The 18,433-nt window shown below is 29.9% G+C and overlaps 5 protein-coding genes across 7 annotated transcripts; 3 read left to right on the top strand and 2 right to left on the bottom strand.

The window, feature by feature from the left end:
• Positions 1–560: 560 nt before the first annotated feature.
• Alg7 (Alg7 dolichyl-phosphate N-acetylglucosaminephosphotransferase) lies at positions 561–6,168 on the bottom strand. Its single transcript, XM_076323259.1, has 7 exons — positions 5,766–6,168; positions 5,557–5,671; positions 5,018–5,463; positions 1,440–1,628; positions 1,301–1,371; positions 1,047–1,210; positions 561–944 (listed from the first exon to the last, which is right to left on the bottom strand). The coding sequence occupies exons 1-7, from the start codon at positions 5,933–5,935 to the stop codon at positions 879–881; spliced, it is 1,221 nt and encodes a 406-aa protein (XP_076179374.1). The 5' UTR covers positions 5,936–6,168; the 3' UTR covers positions 561–878.
• Mgat3 (beta-1,4-mannosyl-glycoprotein 4-beta-N-acetylglucosaminyltransferase) lies at positions 2,569–4,901 on the top strand. Of its 2 annotated transcripts, none has more exons than XM_076323257.1 (3): positions 2,569–2,944; positions 3,250–3,536; positions 3,629–4,901. In XM_076323257.1, the coding sequence occupies exons 2-3, from the start codon at positions 3,378–3,380 to the stop codon at positions 4,754–4,756; spliced, it is 1,287 nt and encodes a 428-aa protein (XP_076179372.1). In that variant the 5' UTR covers positions 2,569–2,944; positions 3,250–3,377; the 3' UTR covers positions 4,757–4,901. The 2 variants fall into 2 exon arrangements, with proteins under 2 accessions (XP_076179372.1, XP_076179373.1); XM_076323258.1 differs by having other exon boundaries at positions 3,108–3,536.
• Positions 6,169–6,939: 771 nt separating the features above from the next.
• LOC143152546 (E3 ubiquitin-protein ligase RNF14) lies at positions 6,940–10,902 on the top strand. 2 transcript variants are annotated; one of them, XM_076322825.1, is made up of 6 exons: positions 6,940–7,011; positions 7,527–8,475; positions 8,575–8,803; positions 8,951–9,123; positions 9,230–9,457; positions 9,682–10,902. In XM_076322825.1, the coding sequence occupies exons 2-6, from the start codon at positions 7,588–7,590 to the stop codon at positions 9,778–9,780; spliced, it is 1,617 nt and encodes a 538-aa protein (XP_076178940.1). In that variant the 5' UTR covers positions 6,940–7,011; positions 7,527–7,587; the 3' UTR covers positions 9,781–10,902. The 2 variants fall into 2 exon arrangements, with proteins under 2 accessions (XP_076178940.1, XP_076178941.1); XM_076322826.1 differs by lacking the exon at positions 6,940–7,011 and adding an exon at positions 7,063–7,278.
• On the bottom strand, positions 9,950–11,988 carry LOC143152547 (tubulin alpha-1 chain). The gene is made up of 3 exons (XM_076322827.1): positions 11,837–11,988; positions 11,238–11,460; positions 9,950–11,136 (listed from the first exon to the last, which is right to left on the bottom strand). The coding sequence occupies exons 1-3, from the start codon at positions 11,837–11,839 to the stop codon at positions 10,010–10,012; spliced, it is 1,353 nt and encodes a 450-aa protein (XP_076178942.1). The 5' UTR covers positions 11,840–11,988; the 3' UTR covers positions 9,950–10,009.
• A 3,203-nt stretch (positions 11,989–15,191) lies between these two features.
• LOC143152545 (coiled-coil and C2 domain-containing protein 2A) lies at positions 15,192–18,014 on the top strand. The gene is made up of 3 exons (XM_076322823.1): positions 15,192–17,104; positions 17,171–17,325; positions 17,401–18,014. Exons 1-3 carry the CDS (start codon positions 15,460–15,462, stop codon positions 17,938–17,940), a joined length of 2,340 nt encoding a protein of 779 aa, XP_076178938.1. The 5' UTR covers positions 15,192–15,459; the 3' UTR covers positions 17,941–18,014.
• The last annotated feature ends 419 nt before the right edge of the window (positions 18,015–18,433 follow it).

The following is an 18,433-nucleotide window of genomic DNA, read 5'->3' as shown; positions in this document are numbered from 1 at the left end:
ATGTGCGTTCGTTCTTTCGTTAAATTAAAAGATTTGCTTCTTTTGCGAAAGAAATTTAAAGTACGCATTTAAAACAGACTGTCATTACTTTCAACTACTTTGTTTTAGTATTTTTTCGATTAATTTTAACTGAAGAAAACTTCTAAAATCTGCATTTATATAATATTTAGTCTGTTCTTGTTAGATGTAAAGTCTTGCAAAGATGTGGTACCTGTTCTTAATCATTCAAATTTTTGTATTGCCATATATTTCTACAAAGATCTTGATCGTAAAATTTATATTTACAACATTTATCATGTATGTGTATCATGAATTATTATGTTAAATATATTTAGATTATCTAAGGATGCTTGCAATTATTTGTCATATTCAAGAAAGTATATTTTATGCATAAATATTTTGAATTGCAAAAAATTTAAAAAGATCGGATAATTATGCTTTGTAATCATTTGATAATAGTTTTAACTATGAATCTTGAGATTGTATCTTATATTACTTTGTACATAAAATATTTTTAATCCAATCATATAAAATTCATATACATAAATATTAATGTTATTGTTATATTATTTTTTAAATATTGTACATTTTATTTTGTTATACTACAATCTGGTTTTTACTACATTATAATATCTATGACTGTAGGCCAATGTGACTTACAAAGGAACATACTTATTTCCTGAGAAAAGTACAATAATATTGTTTACAACGATTATTAATTACATAATTTCATTAATAATAAACACAACAGCTTGAAAATATGTGTACAATTATCAAAAATTCATGTAGAAAAGAAATTTGGTACGATATATTATTTCATTATGAAATAATGGTTGTATATGATACTGTGCCTATCCTGGTTTTGAATATGTGCCTTTTTAAACATCGTAGAAGATTGAAGCAAGAGGATATCGTATGATAAATGCTAATAAACTGCAAATAATCTACAAAATTAATGACTTTTTAATAACATGAAAAAATCCTCAAGTAAGGATCCACCAAAGGCTATCACTCTCTGTATTAATCAATAATTTTTAAAACCTTACCTGAAAGAACAATAGGATACGTGTGAGTGTAGATTCTTTTAGTGGTCCAGTTTTAATTAACACAATATTAATCAAAGTGAAATTATTGCAAGTAACAATATCTTTTTCATCTTCTTGCCAATTCATTATATATAATTTCCTAAATACCCACAGTATGAGTTTACCTAAGAGAAAGATTGATTTAATTTTAAATTAAATTAATTTAAACATATTAATAACTTAATAAATAAAATTTCCAAAATGGTTTTTCATACTAATAATTCCAATATCTTTTTTATTAAAGAATGTATTGCTGATTTCCAACTTGTCAGTTTCTTTATTATATCTGTAAATCAATGTGTTCATAAATATATTTGAACATTGACTTAAAAAATAATTAATTATAACACTTACTTTGGTAATCTATGCCTAGGGCATGGTATCAAATTAAATAATTGTGGTAGACCATAAAGAAAATTAATCATTTGTGGAATGAAAAATAGCAAAGTTGTTTTGCTAAAGTGTCCAATAATGCCAACAACAGCAAATGTCATTCCAGATAAATAACAAAATGTATCACCTACAAATACCTGTGCTGGGTACCTTAAACAAAAAAAAAATATATTTTCTTAAAATTTTTTCCATTATTTTAAGATTATTATGTAAATATAACTATTCACAATTGGATGGTAAATGTGTTTTCCTTTTTTTTTCAATTTTCAAAATTTCAGGTAAAAAATAAAAAAAGTTTCTTTCACTCAATTCCATTTCAAAGATTAAAATAGAAAATTTTAATTTCGTCAATAACACGCAAAAAAAGATAATTCAAATGAATTGTTCATTTTTGTATTCGACAAAGTAAGAATAATTCGCCTGACGAGAAAGAAAATACGTGATAATATATTACAAATTTAACATTCGTGATATATGATAGATATACAATTTCAGGACGGAATACAAGGTAGAACACCATACATTGTCTAATAAGTTTCTGCCTGAAAACGGAATTGTTTAGATGGAAGAGATAAATATTATAATTGATATAGATCATATTTTTACAAATACAAACGTTGTAAATATTCTTTTAAATATGAGTCTACAAACATTGTAAAGTACATCGTCTTAATTGACATCGGGACGAATTTCACGACCGATCATAATACGACTTTCAAATAACCTCGACTAGTGCTTGTATGATTTATTTAATAAAAATTAAATAATAGATGTTATTGGTTGTTGAATCAGTATCAATCAAAGCATTACGTACAGAAAAAATATATGTTTCCATTTATGATCATTAAATACCACTTTGCAAATAGCATGACCTTGAACGAAATAATATTAATCCTTTTGTTATATCATAAAAAATAACAAAAATTATTTATTTAACAATTTTTGCTGCATATAAACATACTCTGTATGTTCAGAATGTATATTTGGTGAACGAATGATTCATGATATTACTCATATTTTATAAGAAATACAGTTCTCATAATAGATGAAACAGGGTAGTTTGAGACGCGTGCGCCTTGAAAGGAGCCGCGATCGCGCTTGTCAACTGTTCAGTAAAAGAGATTGCGTGGAGCGCATTCGGGCGTGGTTTTTCAGCTCGTTACGCTGCTCTCGAGAGACAGCCTAAGAAAGTTAGAAGATTTCGGTGGATCGGGCGGGACATGCCCGAACGAAAGATCAGACTCACTGCGGAGAGTTGAAAATATGTGGCATTATGCGGAAACTAATCTTACAATTACCAAAACATCGAAGGTTGGCTAGAAAACGCTGTTTCGTTTGCTGAAAAAGTTGTTAACGAGTAATCGAGGCCATTTAAGAATTAAATGGCACGTCGGGGAGCGGTGACGTCACGGTTTAAACGTCACGACGGAAAGGCATTCACATCAACGTTAGCCTCAGACTATATCGTGAGTTTATACACAAATTATGTAAAACTTGTATCCGCGACGTTGTTAAAAACTATTTGCCAGTTAATGTCTGAAACTTATGAACGCAGAAGAAGACTATATTTTTTTCACGTAAAATCTTGTATAACGCAATTTTTTGAATAAATGGTTTTCATTGTTTTAGTATTTTGGAAATGATTTTTGAAAAGTAGTTACTAACTGAAACTTTTTGCTTAATATACAAGTGGAAAAGAGAAAATATACATATGAACTTCAGCTAGTTGCTGTACAATGTATTATCAGCAAGTTAAAACTTCGTTTCGTAGACGCGTGCATCGATTATACACACATTTTTGGGTGGGCCTCTCTTGTAACAAAAATGTTACAATCAAAATAAAATTTTTATGAGACATAAAATGAACAACTGACAAACTAAAAGGAAGAAAGTAGTGCGATGCAGCCCCGCCTAGATGGGAAACTGGCCTTGCTTTATACACTATTAGTCTTACAAGTTCTTATTGTTATGATTTATGTCGCTACAACTCCACCTTCCGAATTAACTATATCAACAACTCATACCTCTGTTACATTTGTAAAATTTGAAGAGCCACAGGTAAAATTTTATAATGTATCAAATACCATTTAGAATGTGTTACTCTTTACTTCTAAAAGCATTAATGAATTTATATGTACATTGTCTTGCAGGAATCGCAAATTCGACAAATCAATCATAAAAAGTTTCCCATCTATCAGACAATCAATGGGGAGGTAATATTAAAAGATGTCAAGACTTTTGCGCTATTTGATGCGTACAATCATACCATTTGTTGGAAACATGGAGTGAATAATCAGAAAATGAGAAGTAAAGAAGATTTCCAAAAATGCATTTGCATTCAAGGGTGGCATGGCTCTGATTGTGGTCAACCAGAAGTTGTCTGGAGAGCAATTATGGCATCAAAACAAAATATTAAACTAAAACATCGGAAAATAGCTAGACGCATTATTCATACATTTTTTCTGAATGAATACAATTCAGCAATTGCAGAGGTGATAGTAGAAGAACTATACAATGTAGTGGATCTTTTTGTAATCTGTGATTTCAGTAATGCAGAGGATAATTTTCATCATAAGCTACTTAAAGGTTTATTACAACAGGAACAAAAAAAAGTTTTGTATATTAATATAGCAACAAAGGTACATGAGCCATTAAGAGTAGTATCAACATACATCTGGGAGAAAATAAAGACTGTAGTACGAAATTTAAGGGACGATGATATTTATGTAACGACTGAATCAGAACAAATATTAAACTCCAGGGCATTAATGTTCCTCAAAGTATACAATGGATGGCCACAGCCTATTGGTTTTAGATTAAGATGGTCCGTTTATGGATTCTTTTGGCAGCATCCACTTAAAACAACGATAACAGTTGGTGCGTGTACAATTGGATTAATGCGTGAAGCTTATCAATCGAATTCTATCACGTTACAACAACTGGAAGGAGACTTAAGCGAAAGAGATAGTCTAGGTCTAGTGATAGGAGACTTGAATCATTATGGAGGATGGTATTGTTATCTGTGTCAAGCACCAGCAAATATTATAACTAGTCTGCGCAATAAAGTTAAATCCAAAGAAATTCAAATAGAAAAAACTATTGACGTACCATTTATCGAGGACCTAATAGGAAGTGGACTGTGGTTAGATGGAAAAACTAATCTCCTAAGAGTCTCTAAATCTCGGGACCTCTACTTTGCGCCTGAAACAATACTTAATAATACATGGAAGTATGACTGGCTAGTAGAAAATTTTTATGCTAAATTAGACTATTATTGACATACTGATCGCACCCGACTGTGATATTAACTCATACTCAATACTCAATGTAAACTATACAATATTGTACTGAATTTATATACCAAAATAATATGTTGATTGAATTGTGAATTAAATGATTTATACGTATAAGTTACGAAGAAACCAGAAATCTATAATTGTTCTTATTTAAACATATCCCTTACATACTGTTCACATTTTCATATATTTCTAAACAGAACAATTATAAATATTAATTCATCTAATTTATTTATAACTTACCAATTAAATTTTAGTAAACCCAATGAAGTAGCTGTATATGGAAGCATAAAGTATAATGAGAACTGATGTGCTTTCCAAAGGCTTCCCGATAATTCGATGATGTTAAAAACAAGAATGCTCATTGAAATTATTAAGCTTTGTCCAACTTCTAAACCATTTATACCAGCCAATATATTTATAGCATTTGTACAGAATACTGTGAAAAATGCCATGTATAGATAGTAAAATATCCAAAGGTCCATTGAGAAACCAAACCAAGATCTTAAAGGTTTTGGAACAATAATTAGTGTAGAATTAAAATTAATATAATACACCATTAAAAGTGGCAAGGAAGCAATAGTTGGCAACAATAGTTTGTTTCGCCAACGAAGGTCCAAAACATCATCAGCAAAACCCAAGAGTAGCATACAACAAATTGAAAGTAAAGCAGCCAAAAACTCCATGAACTGTAATTCAAATTTAGTGTATTATCTTATCATATTCACAAGACTATCCATAATTTATTTAATATTATATGTCATAAATTTTTCATAGCATACCTCATTATGAGGGAAGTTTATGTCATCAAATATATAATTTGTAAAAGGTATAGGAATAAACAGAAAGAGCGTTATAAGAAAAATGCATCCACTGATGATACCTAATGCCTCTGGTCTGTAAAAGAATTTGAAAGTACAGATTACCTGTATGTTGTCCTTTGGAAGAAAAGATGGAACTAAATATAATGAGGTATATAAATTTCACTTACACTTTTTCACTACCACTTTTATTCATATCAATCCCGTATAGGTTAGCTTTAATAAAAATATCTTTTACTCTTGGTATTAAACGTACGGTTAAAAGATATGCACCGACCGACATTACAAAATTAATTAATAGCGGAAAAATAAATGTCCAAGTGTCTTCCTTATATTTCATATTGAATGTTTAGAAAAATATTGTTTAAAAAATAAAGTAAAACATATGTATAGACAAATGCGTGGTATGCTTTACGCAAATACTATCAATTATTTGTTCTTTGTTTAAACAATACAATTGCAATGACACGTCTATCGAAATAAAAAAAATTATACTAGAGATACACCTCTTTTTCGAACATTTAAAAACATTACGCACGTAATATCTTATAAGACACAACAGGAAAACAAGAGTCCAATCTCACGTATTATGAGTTGAAACTAATTCGTAACGCCGCCTACCGACGACGTTGAAACTAAAATGTGCGTGGTAAATTATATATACAGTGCATTGGTATTTAACTTCGGAGACGATAGAATAACAAAAACTTTTAAATTGCATCTTATGAATTTTTCATATAAAGAAAATTGATATAAAAAAAAATTGTATAGAATTTTTAGACAAGATACTAAGCAACAAGAAAACCTTTAATAAGGAGCAGTCGCTCATTGTTCATCACATTAAATACAGTTTATTTAATTAGCAGAAATAGAAAATGAATTTATTATAGATCCCTAAAAGTTAGTTCCTTTCCTTTACAGTTACAATGCGATTTGTTTTAGCATTAATCCAATTGAAAACGTGCATGCATCTTATAAGACCGCGTTAGTTTGAAAGCACAACTCCTCACATTAACCATATTCTTGCATTATTACTACACGCATCTATAATTGTAGAGCTACTTGTACTATATACATATGTTTAGTCGGGACGGAAAATAACACGATTTCAATAGTATTTTAACAACTAATTATTTATTTAAAAGTTATTACAAATATATAACAAGAAAAATATTCTTTGATAGCATGCGTCTTGCTTTGTAACGAAATATAGTAGTAAGGACAGAGTTTTTTTCTGCTCGTCAGGTATCGCTCTACCTCATCGTCGATAAAAAAGGTGACGGTAATATACTCAATTGTATATCTACTAGCGCTATCTATCGATTCTGTTATAACTAGAACATGGTTTAACGTAGTAGATACAATCTGCGCTTGGACCCTGGGAAAGTAAATTGGCTGCAAAATTATTTAGTTTTGGTGCGTGAAATTTCTATAACAGATAACGAAATAGTAACGTTAATCATTTTTGTTTATTTTATGTGATTCTACATACCTATATCTATTGACATTTTACCTTAAAAAATAAGAATTTCGATTTTCACGTGTTTATGAAAATTCTTATAAATTATATGAAATTTTAGTGGTGGGAAATTAACATTTTTATTTCAATTCTGCCGCTTGTTTTCAATCAACAATAACTTTTTTTTAAAGCGTACGAGTATTTTTTTTTAAACCATGAATAAGGTACTATGACTTTGTAATTATTATAAAATAAATTCTCAAGTACTGTTTGTTATAATTCTTTTTCGAATAACGCATTTATGATATTCATTAATGTTGTTAATTCTACTTTTTAAATATAATTAAAAAATAAAATTGCTTTTTGGTTATATTTCGTAATCATCTAACCTAAATCTGTCAAATACAAACTATATATAAGTAATTATATTACTAATATGCATGAAATTTTCATCAAGTTTTATTTTTTTTAGCACTAATATTGTGGATATAATACAACCTGTTTTTCTATTATCAGTTGCATAATTTGTACTGATGGATAGTGAAAAGCAAAAAGATGAGATCATTGCACTGGAAAGTATTTATAATGCAGAAGAATTTTCGTTCCAAGAGGAAAATGGTTGTTATCAATGTAGTTTTAGGATATTCATAAATCTTCCTACAGATTATTCAATAACTTACAAGGATTCCAGACATTCAAAAGAACCTTTGCAAAAGGTTAAAGTATCTCACTTGCCACCTTTAACATTACATGTCATTTTACCAGAAGATTATCCTTCTGTGTCGCCACCAAAATTTACTTTGTATTCATCTTGGTTGTGTATTTCATTGTTAGCTGAATTATGTAAAAAATTAAATGAGCTCTGGGAAAAAAACAATGGACAAGAAATTTTGTTTACATGGGTAGGTTTTATACAAACTGAAACCTTAGAATTTTTGAGTATACAAGAGACTGTTAATATAAGTTATGTGTACACATGTTATAAAGAAGCTGTGGAAATGACCCAAAATACTCTGAAAAGTAAAATAAAAGACAGTATAGATAAAGAACATACTACGGAAGATGCAAAGAGCAAAGTGAAAACAGATGTTAATATTCAATATCTGAGTAAACAGAATCTTATACACAAGAATAATAGTAAACAAGCTATTTTTGACTGTCGTCTTGGAATAAATCCTATTCAAGAATTAATTGATTATGATGAAATACGTAAACAGATTGAATTCAACAAAAATTTTTACACTTGTAAGATATGTTTTATGGATAAAATAGGAGAACATTGTACACAGTTTTTACCATGTTCCCATGTATTTTGTAAAGATTGTATAACTGGTTACCTTGAGATAAGAATCACAGATGGAAATGTACAAAATATTTGCTGTCCTGCAGAAAAGTGTACTTCTGAAATAACTCCTGCTCAGGTAATTTCTTTCTTTTTTTTTTTTTTTTTATAGATAGAATTAATTTAATTCATTATTTTACACTTACTACTATTCTTAAAGATTTTTTCAAATTTTTAGATAAAAGATCTAGTAAGTTCAGAGTTATTTGCAAAATATGATTCTAAACTACTAAGTGTCACATTGGATACTATGATGGATATAGTATATTGTCCAAGACGTACTTGTCAATATCCAGTTAGTCGTGAACCAGACGAAGAAATGGCAAATTGTCCAATATGTCGATATGCATTTTGTATACACTGCAGAATGGTATACCATGGTATAGAACCATGCAAAGGTTATTCAGGTATATTTTAATAAAATATTTAATATTTCTAAACCCTTTATTACATGCACAAGCTATGGAACATACTGTGCATGTATTTTTATTTAACACTTTTCTTATATTTTAAGCTGTTCATAAATTAACTAATTTAAGCCTATCACATTGTAGCTGAAACATATCAGTTGGTAGCTGATTATCAAAACGCCTCTAATGATAAAAAACTTCAAGTAGAACAACGTTATGGTAAAAAGAAGCTTCAAATGTTAATAGATAATGTAAAGTCCGAAAATTGGATTAAAACTAACAGTCAAAAGTGTCCTAAATGTAATGCTGCTATTGAGGTACTGTAAGCTGCTTACGTTTTTATATATGTATATATTATATAATGAATTATTGATAAATAAAAATTAGTTGTACTGAGACGTATATAGTTTATCAATTTTTCAGAAATCAGATGGCTGTAACAAAATGGTTTGTTGGCGTTGCAATACATACTTTTGCTGGTTATGCAGCAATGTTCTTAACCGCAATACACCATATACACATTTTCGAGATACGAGTTCGAAGTGTTACGATATGTTATATTATAGAGTACCAGAAGTAAATGAAGTTAGAGATGGAGATGGAAATGAAAATGAAGATGGAAATGAAAATGAAGATGAAGATGATAATGAGGTATTCGTATTGGTATATAATATAATTGGAATCGATTGATCAACAAAGTTTTATTGATTGTTTTAAAATATTTAATTAAAATAAAGTAATTGACACATTTAAAAAACTAGCAGCTGTTGTCAACTTTTGAACGAATGTTTGTTTTGTATTAATTTTTGTAATGCAAAAAGTTGAAACATATATATCAAAATTTTTCCTAATTGTATTGCTTTTTTTTTTATAAGCGCTGCAGTTTTCAACATTTCGCGTGTATTTATACGTACTCGTGCCTGTACAAAAGACGTAAAACTACATGTATACAACTATGGAGCATTATTTTATAAACTTTCTCAAAACATAATCTTTCGTGAACAATTTTTATAAAATATAAATATAAATATGCGATTTGTGAAAAAATTAAGATAAATTCTGTAATCAATATTTTATGGCAAATTAATAAAATAAAAATGATCTTATAAAAAGGATTGGTACTTTTTACAATTTATAAACAAGTTGTTGATGGAAATCACTTTCTTTATTGCAAAGAAAAAAGGTATATCAAAACGTTACAGTTTAGTACTCTTCAGCACCTTCTCCTTCACCTTCAGCAGAATCCATTCCAACTTCCTCGTAATCCTTTTCGAGAGCTGCAAGATCTTCACGAGCTTCGGAAAATTCGCCTTCTTCCATACCTTCTCCAACATACCAGTGGACGAATGCTCGTTTGGCATACATTAGATCAAATTTGTGATCGAGACGAGCCCAGGCTTCCGCAATAGCAGTGGTATTAGACAACATACAAACGGCACGTTGTACCTTAGCAAGATCACCACCAGGCACCACAGTCGGTGGCTGGTAATTAATGCCAACTTTGAATCCAGTGGGACACCAATCAACAAACTGAATGGTGCGTTTCGTTTTAATGGTGGCAATTGCCGCGTTTACGTCTTTAGGTACCACATCACCTCTGTACAACATACAGCAGGCCATGTATTTTCCATGACGTGGATCACATTTCACCATCTGGTTCGCTGGCTCGAAACAAGCGTTTGTAATCTCTGATACAGAGAGTTGTTCATGATATGCCTTCTCTGCCGAAATGACAGGCGCGTATGTTACCAACGGGAAGTGAATTCTGGGATAAGGAACTAAATTTGTTTGGAACTCCGTTAGATCTACGTTAAGAGCACCATCAAATCGCAGAGAAGCTGTAATGGAGGACACAATTTGGCCAATCAGTCTGTTCAAGTTTGTATAAGTAGGTCTCTCAATATCCAAATTTCGACGACAGATATCGTAAATGGCTTCATTGTCAACCATAAATGCGCAGTCGGAATGTTCAAGCGTGGTATGCGTAGTGAGAATTGAATTGTATGGTTCAACAACTGCAGTGGAAACTTGTGGTGCAGGATAAATAGCAAATTCCAACTTTGACTTTTTTCCATAATCAACAGAGAGACGTTCCATTAAAAGAGATGTAAATCCAGAACCTGTACCACCTCCAAATGAGTGGAAAATGAGAAAACCTTGAAGGCCAGTACATTGATCAGCCAATTTACGAATACGATCTAATACAAGATCAACGATTTCTTTTCCAATTGTGTAATGACCTCGTGCATAATTGTTGGCTGCATCTTCCTTGCCAGTGATCAACTGTTCTGGATGAAACAGCTGACGATAAGTACCAGTACGTACTTCATCTAGAAATTAAAAAATAGTTTGTTCATAATTTCATATTATATGAAACATTAATTAACAAAGATTTTATGCAATGCAAACTGATTGTATTGATGATATTTACCAACTACTGTAGGTTCCAAGTCAATAAAAACTGCCCTGGGTACATGTTTTCCTGCACCAGTTTCACTAAAGAAGGTATTGAAACTGTCATCACCTCCTCCAATTGTTTTGTCAGATGGCATTTGGCCATCAGGTTGGATGCCATGTTCCAGGCAATACAATTCCCAACATGCATTGCCAATCTGTACTCCAGCTTGTCCAACATGAACTGAGATACACTCACGCTAAAATAAAATTATAAAATTTATCAGATTTATTCGAAATAAGATTTACTACAATTGTTTCATATTTAAATAACAAATTTGATTTTTAATAAAAAATTATTTTGTTAGGCTAAAGTTTAATTAACATTTGAAACATTATTACAATTTAAATTACTTCAGAGACAGGTATGAATAAAATATCAAAATTATATATGTATGTATCAATAAAATCAGCAATTTTAATATTCTACCTAAATTATGTTACGAAAATATTCAAAAGTACAGTTAATGTCGAAAGCCGGCCGGCATTTAACCGTTACAAAATGGCTGCCTGTTACTTGGTAATATGAAATAAATTTTTTGTTGTGCGAAATATTAATAAAGGAAATAAACTTACCATTTTGTAATGTAAAGTAGGGCTTCAAAACTCTTCAGAAAAGAAATATAAATGGATAAAAGACGTCGACAGTTGGCTAAAGCAAGTAATGGAGCTTTCGCTAACAACCACGAGACTTCTACCTAGGTTCCACAGAAGGAATGCATCGCCGGCGTCTGGAACGGTCATTTATACCCTCGGTAAACGGCTTCGTCAGCGCGCGTTGATTGGTCGTCGATGGCCTCATTCCCTTTCGTGATTGGTGTTTCTCTGACCGCAGTACCCACGAACGACGACACACGAACCTTATACGGAAAATATAGTCCCAGCAATAACGATATAATCACTCGTTTCGTTGATATTAACAATAACATATTTATTCACCATCTTACACGAAATTAGTAAAAAAATGATTTAATTTTTAATCGTAGTAACTTGACTACAACGTGAAAAGGTGTAAGTAATTTTTATGCGAAAATGCAGTCGCTATGGGCGATGGTTTCTTCCATATTTGGATTGTGCATTTTGATTGGTGACTCACGTAATTCATCTGACTGTTTTGTAACAAAAAATATATTACAACAGTATTTTAATAAAAAAATAACTTAAATTTAGATATATTATATTTAAAAAATTGAGACTTTAGAGATATTGATTTTTTTTTTATTACTTTTTTTACCTATTAACGATTTTCTATTGGTGTACATGTGTATAATATATAATGTATAATTTGTGCATTTATGTTTCAGCAATAATAACTCAATTTATACTTTATTACTAACATACGACAAGAATGGCTTATACGATTATCAATTTTGTATCCAACTACATACATATATACATATGTATATACATTTATATATATGTAAGCGTATAATATATTTTATGTACATAATTTTTAAGTACATGCAATTTATTGATATATCATTAGAATTTAAGTTTGAATGGAAAAGTCAAATATTATAAAGTGCACTTCTGAAGCAATATGTTAAAGTTATAACAGTTTAAAATTAATTCATTTAAAATGTAGTGATATAACATATCACTTTATTTATTAATCACTATTGTAGTCTTATACATGTACAAAAATAATGCAAAAACTCGTAGTTTGACGAACTACTGTTTGCAATATTTGGATTACATATACCCGTATTAGGTATTGATCTCGTCTACGTATACCGGGTGTGTCAAAAACATGTCGCTGCAATTAAAGCTACAATGTAGTACTAACATTTTCGTAGTATTCATCGATAATTATAATTCCGTTTATGATTTTAAGAAACACAATATTTTACAAATGTAGTAAAAAAAGCTGAAAAAGCATGATAATGAAAATTACATAATTTAAAAAGATTGAGACAATAATTTACCGTTTTGTTCAAGAATATGATATTCTTTTGAAAGAAAGTAATTCGAGAAATTAATATAAAAATATTATATAGAAAGTACACACCTTAATTTGGATATTATACTTTATTTATTCCTTTTAAAAACAAATATTAATACAATTATAATTATTTTGTAATTCTTTTTGAATCGTTTAATTTCAATCTTGACTGCAACCTTAATTTCAACTGCATGTTTAAACAAAAAGTATGGATCTATTTCATTAATAAATGGTATGAATTAATTCTTATTAACCTAAGATATAAAGCATGTTAGGCGCTTTTAAAAAAGATAAGAAACGAAATTAAAGTAAGAAATGCTACTAAGATTGACGTATTAACTTTGGTAGATTGATTATACGATGAATTGAAGTTGATCTACTTCCTGCCCATGAGCACAGACCGTATCCACTCTCTACTCTTGATTCTGCGATCTCACCTTACTGTGGTTTCTGACCTCTTTACAGTTTTGTATCTCCTTCAATCTCACGAAATTGTTCGATGATAAAATTACTCGATAAATATAATTTACATTCTTGTGTTTTCAAAAACTATATAGATTGAAGTCGAATTTAATTAAATAATAACTTTAAATGTAATAATGGCCAGGACGTATAACGACTTTGTTCTTTATTTATTATATTCTTTCTTACTTAGTATATTTTCATTAAAATCCTTTCAACAAATGATTGAACCTATTTTTATTTAAACTAATAATATTGGATTGCAATATTCATAGAAAATATATTTTTACAATAAACATTTTTTGGTATGTATTAAATGTATCTGCAGACCCTAGGTTCTTCAAAGCATTGTAAACAACTGAATTGTTAATTGATAATTCGTAAAAACTTAAACGAATAAATTTATACAAATAACGGATAACTTTTCTAATCTTAAAAGTAACTTTATTTGTGTATTTATTCTTAATTGTATCTGAAGTTAACTTTACCTATTATTAACTATATATCGTAATAAAATAACAGATTTGCGTTCACATCCTACGTGAGCGCATAAAGGACAAGAAGCTGCGCAAGTATTTCTCTTGCACAGTGAAGACGACAGCTGGATGGCGATCAGCAGTTTCAGTGTATATACACACACATATGTATTTACATATATTTCTCACTGGCAGGAGACGCATTTAATGGAGTACCGATCAACCGAAGGTTTTCTTTTTTGTATCGCAACGCATTGCATAACTATTCAGAAACGAATATAATATTAAATCTGTATAAATATTAAGTTAGTACTTGTACAATTTTTTAGGAGATATCGTGACTTATACTTTCAAATTTTATTTTGCTAAAGAATTATAGAATTATAAAATGTTATTTGTTTTTAAAATCTCAGCTACTAAATATACGAATCAATCCATCTTAGTGATTTTGTTCATTACCCTTGATTCACTCTTAATTATACTATGTCAATTGAAAGCACCTTCATCTTAAGTAGAACGATTTATCTATACGGACTTTATATGCTATGATTATAGCATATAATCATAGTTTAAAAAAGATGGCGATGATAAAAATTTATTTTAAATTCATAACTTTTGATTATTTATAAGTATAAAATATGAAATTTTGAAGAAAAATGTGATAACAGAAGAATGAGATTACTAAACCGAAGAGATAGAAGGAATCAGAGTTTCTCCAATGCAAGCAATACATTATCGAATAAAATGAGATAAAATTAAGAGAGATATGATGCAAATTGTGAAATGGTCCTATTAATTTGTTAAAGGATCTTTTGAGAATTAGAGAAAGCCTTACACTTTCCTTACCTCTCAACTTGCCGAAGCTGTCCGAAGTGGTAAGCTCACGAACACGTGGCTTTTGCATATGTGTAGAGCGTGCATGGTGGGGACTTTCCTCGAATCGCTGTATAGCCATATGCGCGATCTGGCGACTAGGATTGTAGAAATAATGATGGGGAATATCATTTTGTTGAAATATTAATTTTTCGATTGATCGAACAAACAGTTGAATTAACTAGCATTTACTGGTTTCATACCCTCTTGAAAATATGCATAAGGTTCCTTGCTGTTGCCTTCATTTATAAATAGCTTGGGTAACTGTAGGATATAGGATGTAGGTGACTTTTACATTTTGCTAGGCAACCGTCTAATGTACACCTTACATAAATGTAAACAAAGAAATGAAATAAATATATCTAAGTAGTTGTATACGTATTTTTATAGTGAACTTAAATGATTTTGTCTCAAAAATACTACTATTAAATTAGTGTTATGTTAACATGTCTACTGTGGATATTGATTTTATTAAAGGATACGTACAGTGCACAGAAAATAAAAAGCAGCAAGATTTAAGTCTCTGTTATGCTTATCCTACTATAAATAATGTAGAGAAAACTAATTTGTTAATTGAAAAAAGGAAAAGTGTGCGGGAATTAAATAAAAAATACTCATTACACGAAGATGGATTATATACTTCTGATAATCCTTTTATTTATAGTGACATTGAACCCTCTCAATTCAATAGTATGAATATTCTAGAGTTTCGATCAAAAAGTAAATTTTGTGGGAAACTTGTAGAGATTGTAGTTCGTGAGGTCCTTATTAATACTTTAAGTGATCAATCAAATACAATCGACATCACATGTGTCTATTTGTTGTTTAAGAAAAAAGTTATATGTAAAGCAAACAAACCCTTCAACAGAAAATTACACAAATTATTAATTAAAAATTCAGAGTGTAATAATTTCTCAATACAAGTGTATGCCAAAGGTGGACAGTCTAGTATATTACCATTGCCATTACCTAAACGTAATATTGCAAATAATAAAGTAGAAATTGATTTTGCAATAAATGATAATTTTGGTGGAATATATGCTGGAAGAGTAGTATGTACAATTACTTTACACGATTATGGTGAAAAAGAACGAGAATCCTTTACAACATATCTTTATAAATTAAGTAATGACCCAAATGATCCACAAAACAGTATGTCTTTACTCAGACCATTCAAAAATGTTTGCCAAAAGCAAGTCAAATATTTTTTACTAGAAGATCCATCATTACTTTTGACTGCTGACTCTGAACCTACCGTATACAAGAAAGTTCACATAGATGAAGCAAAATCACCAGATATAGTTGTAACGGAACAACCTGCATTTTCATTACTTGATATATCATTTAGAAATCTATTTCAAACTAATCGGCCATTAGAACCATCATCTGGTACTCGTAGATACAATGCAATAGAAAAAACAGTTCTCACTGTTACTATTTTGCGAGGAATAGAAATACCAATTAGGGAAGAATCTGCATTGGTGCAACCATTTGTAGAAGTTGAATGGGGTAATACAATTCATGCAACATCTATAGCAGAAGGTCCAGCACCTGTATGGCAACAAACAATGCATTTTGAGTTGCCAAAACAAAATGACGAATGTTGTATAAAGTTTCGTTTATATGATCAACATCCTGTTTGGGGTCAACAGTGGTTAGGTGAAACTAGAATTCCTTTAGAACATCATAGGAATTATCAAGAGCTTGAACGATGGATCATATTATCTCCTTTGTTTAGTCCATTATTATTATTTGGTTATATACAAGCTAGTCCTGGTCAATCGCGTACTCGTATTTATGTTTTAATTAAAATGGAACATCCAAGTACACTAAAGTCTGTTGAAAGTACCACTGTTCACACGCTACTAAAAGGAATTCCACGATGCCTTGTTACACCATATAAAATCAATGGTTTGGAAACCCCAAAGGATGTTGCACGATTAGTGATGCTTTTACCATCATTGCCAGCTCATTATGGACCAGTTACACCACGTCAAGCATTAAACATAAAGAAAGTTGATCACTATGGAAGAGCAGCTTTACTTGCAGCACTATTACAGAGTTTTGGTTTACAAATATATGTTTTATTAGGTGTGTAGCATTTTCACATATTTTTAATTCTAAAAACTTCAATTTTACAATTTGATTTACAATTAGGTTCTTCGCAAATAAGTAAGTGGACTGCATTTGTCCTAAGTATTAGTGAAAATGGAATATATACATTATGGGATCCAGAAGTTGGAAGTTATCATGAAATGGATGATAGTCATTGTCCCTTAATAAAAGTCTCTCGTCTAATTAATCAGTCTGGTGTTAGTACAATAGAGGTTACAATAAATTAATTTAAATATTATATATTTTTAATGTTACGAATAATCTATTTTTAGATGTGGGAAAATTTGCAAAAATCTATTTTACCCCACAATCTCAAGTATGACGTAAAATCAAGTAAAGACTGGCGACCTATTAATTCTATTACTTTAACAAAAAGTGATCATACTGTTCAAACACTTGAAATAAGTATTACAGAAGAGGAAATTAAGCAAATTAAGAAAACAGCTGCAGATATAGAACAACACTTAAAAGATAAACTGACTGATTGGCGTAGCACACTTGGCTTAACAACAATATTTAATCGACATGCAATGAATATTTTACGAAACTTTATTTCAGCAATAGAACCTTCCTCAGAACCACAGTTAGATAAAAGAGATTTGAAACATTTGTACAGAGCTTATCATGTTCATGGTTTTGTGTTAAACAAACGTGAGTGCATAACAGATGATTTGATTGAACAATTACATGCAACAAAAATTCATAATATAACTGGTCCAGTTGAATTTGCTTTAGTATGTTATGTACAACCTTATATTGGAAAAATCTGTTCAATGTGGTTAGCTGTTATAATTCTTAGAAGTCGAGATTAAATTATTTATAGTTTAATGTATTTGTTTATTAGATATTTATATAGTCCATTAAAATTAGCATTACAATGTGTACAAAAGAGGATAAATAGTATTTATCACAAAAAGAAATTCTTCAAAAAGTATTGCTTTTGATACAAACTTTTAAATATACACTTTTATTAAAATTTTACGTATAACAAAATATGTGACAAAAAATCGCATAAAAAGAAATTAATAAAAGTTCTTTAGAGAACAGTAAAATTCTACGATTTTTTGTCAGCAATCATTTCATTAGACATGGAACTGTTAAAGATGATATTTTCAATAAAAAAGTACAAAGTTTCAATAAACAATGTAGTCAAAGAATATTCCACTTTCTTCTAATTATATAGTTTTCTTATTATTGAATCATTTATATTAATAATTGATGTTACTTGTATATGAAATCAAAAGTTTATTATACTATTGTATTATGAATTTTTTGTGAAAAAGAAACTTGACCTTTTACAATTAT

The sequence above is a fragment of the Ptiloglossa arizonensis genome, chromosome 11 (genome assembly GCF_051014685.1).
Source record: "Ptiloglossa arizonensis isolate GNS036 chromosome 11, iyPtiAriz1_principal, whole genome shotgun sequence".
Classification (NCBI taxonomy): domain Eukaryota; kingdom Metazoa; phylum Arthropoda; class Insecta; order Hymenoptera; family Colletidae; genus Ptiloglossa; species Ptiloglossa arizonensis.
Note: the sequence above shows the minus strand (reverse complement) of the source record. Positions and strands in the feature narration are given on the sequence as shown.

Excerpts from the sequence above, each read along its gene's own strand:
- Mgat3 (XM_076323257.1), top strand. The coding sequence starts at position 3,378 with ATGCAGCCCCGCCTAGATGGGAAACTGGCCTTGCTTTATACACTATTA. Across the intron at positions 3,537-3,628 it reads TAAAATTTGAAGAGCCACAG|GAATCGCAAATTCGACAAAT; the intron begins GTAAAATTTTAT and ends ATTGTCTTGCAG.
- Alg7 (XM_076323259.1), bottom strand. The coding sequence starts at position 5,935 with ATGAAATATAAGGAAGACACTTGGACATTTATTTTTCCGCTATTAATT. Across the intron at positions 1,629-5,017 it reads GGTTTACTAAAATTTAATTG|GTACCCAGCACAGGTATTTG; the intron begins GTAAGTTATAAA and ends TTTTTGTTTAAG. Across the intron at positions 945-1,046 it reads GTATCCTATTGTTCTTTCAG|ATTATTTGCAGTTTATTAGC; the intron begins GTAAGGTTTTAA and ends TTAATTTTGTAG.
- LOC143152546 (XM_076322825.1), top strand. The coding sequence starts at position 7,588 with ATGGATAGTGAAAAGCAAAAAGATGAGATCATTGCACTGGAAAGTATT. Across the intron at positions 9,124-9,229 it reads AATGTAATGCTGCTATTGAG|AAATCAGATGGCTGTAACAA; the intron begins GTACTGTAAGCT and ends TCAATTTTTCAG. Across the intron at positions 9,458-9,681 it reads AAGATGAAGATGATAATGAG|CGCTGCAGTTTTCAACATTT; the intron begins GTATTCGTATTG and ends TTTTTTTATAAG.
- LOC143152547 (XM_076322827.1), bottom strand. Across the intron at positions 11,137-11,237 it reads CTTGGAACCTACAGTAGTTG|ATGAAGTACGTACTGGTACT; the intron begins GTAAATATCATC and ends TTTAATTTCTAG.
- LOC143152545 (XM_076322823.1), top strand. The coding sequence starts at position 15,460 with ATGTCTACTGTGGATATTGATTTTATTAAAGGATACGTACAGTGCACA. Across the intron at positions 17,105-17,170 it reads ACAAATATATGTTTTATTAG|GTTCTTCGCAAATAAGTAAG; the intron begins GTGTGTAGCATT and ends ATTTACAATTAG. Across the intron at positions 17,326-17,400 it reads GTCTAATTAATCAGTCTGGT|ATGTGGGAAAATTTGCAAAA; the intron begins GTTAGTACAATA and ends ATCTATTTTTAG.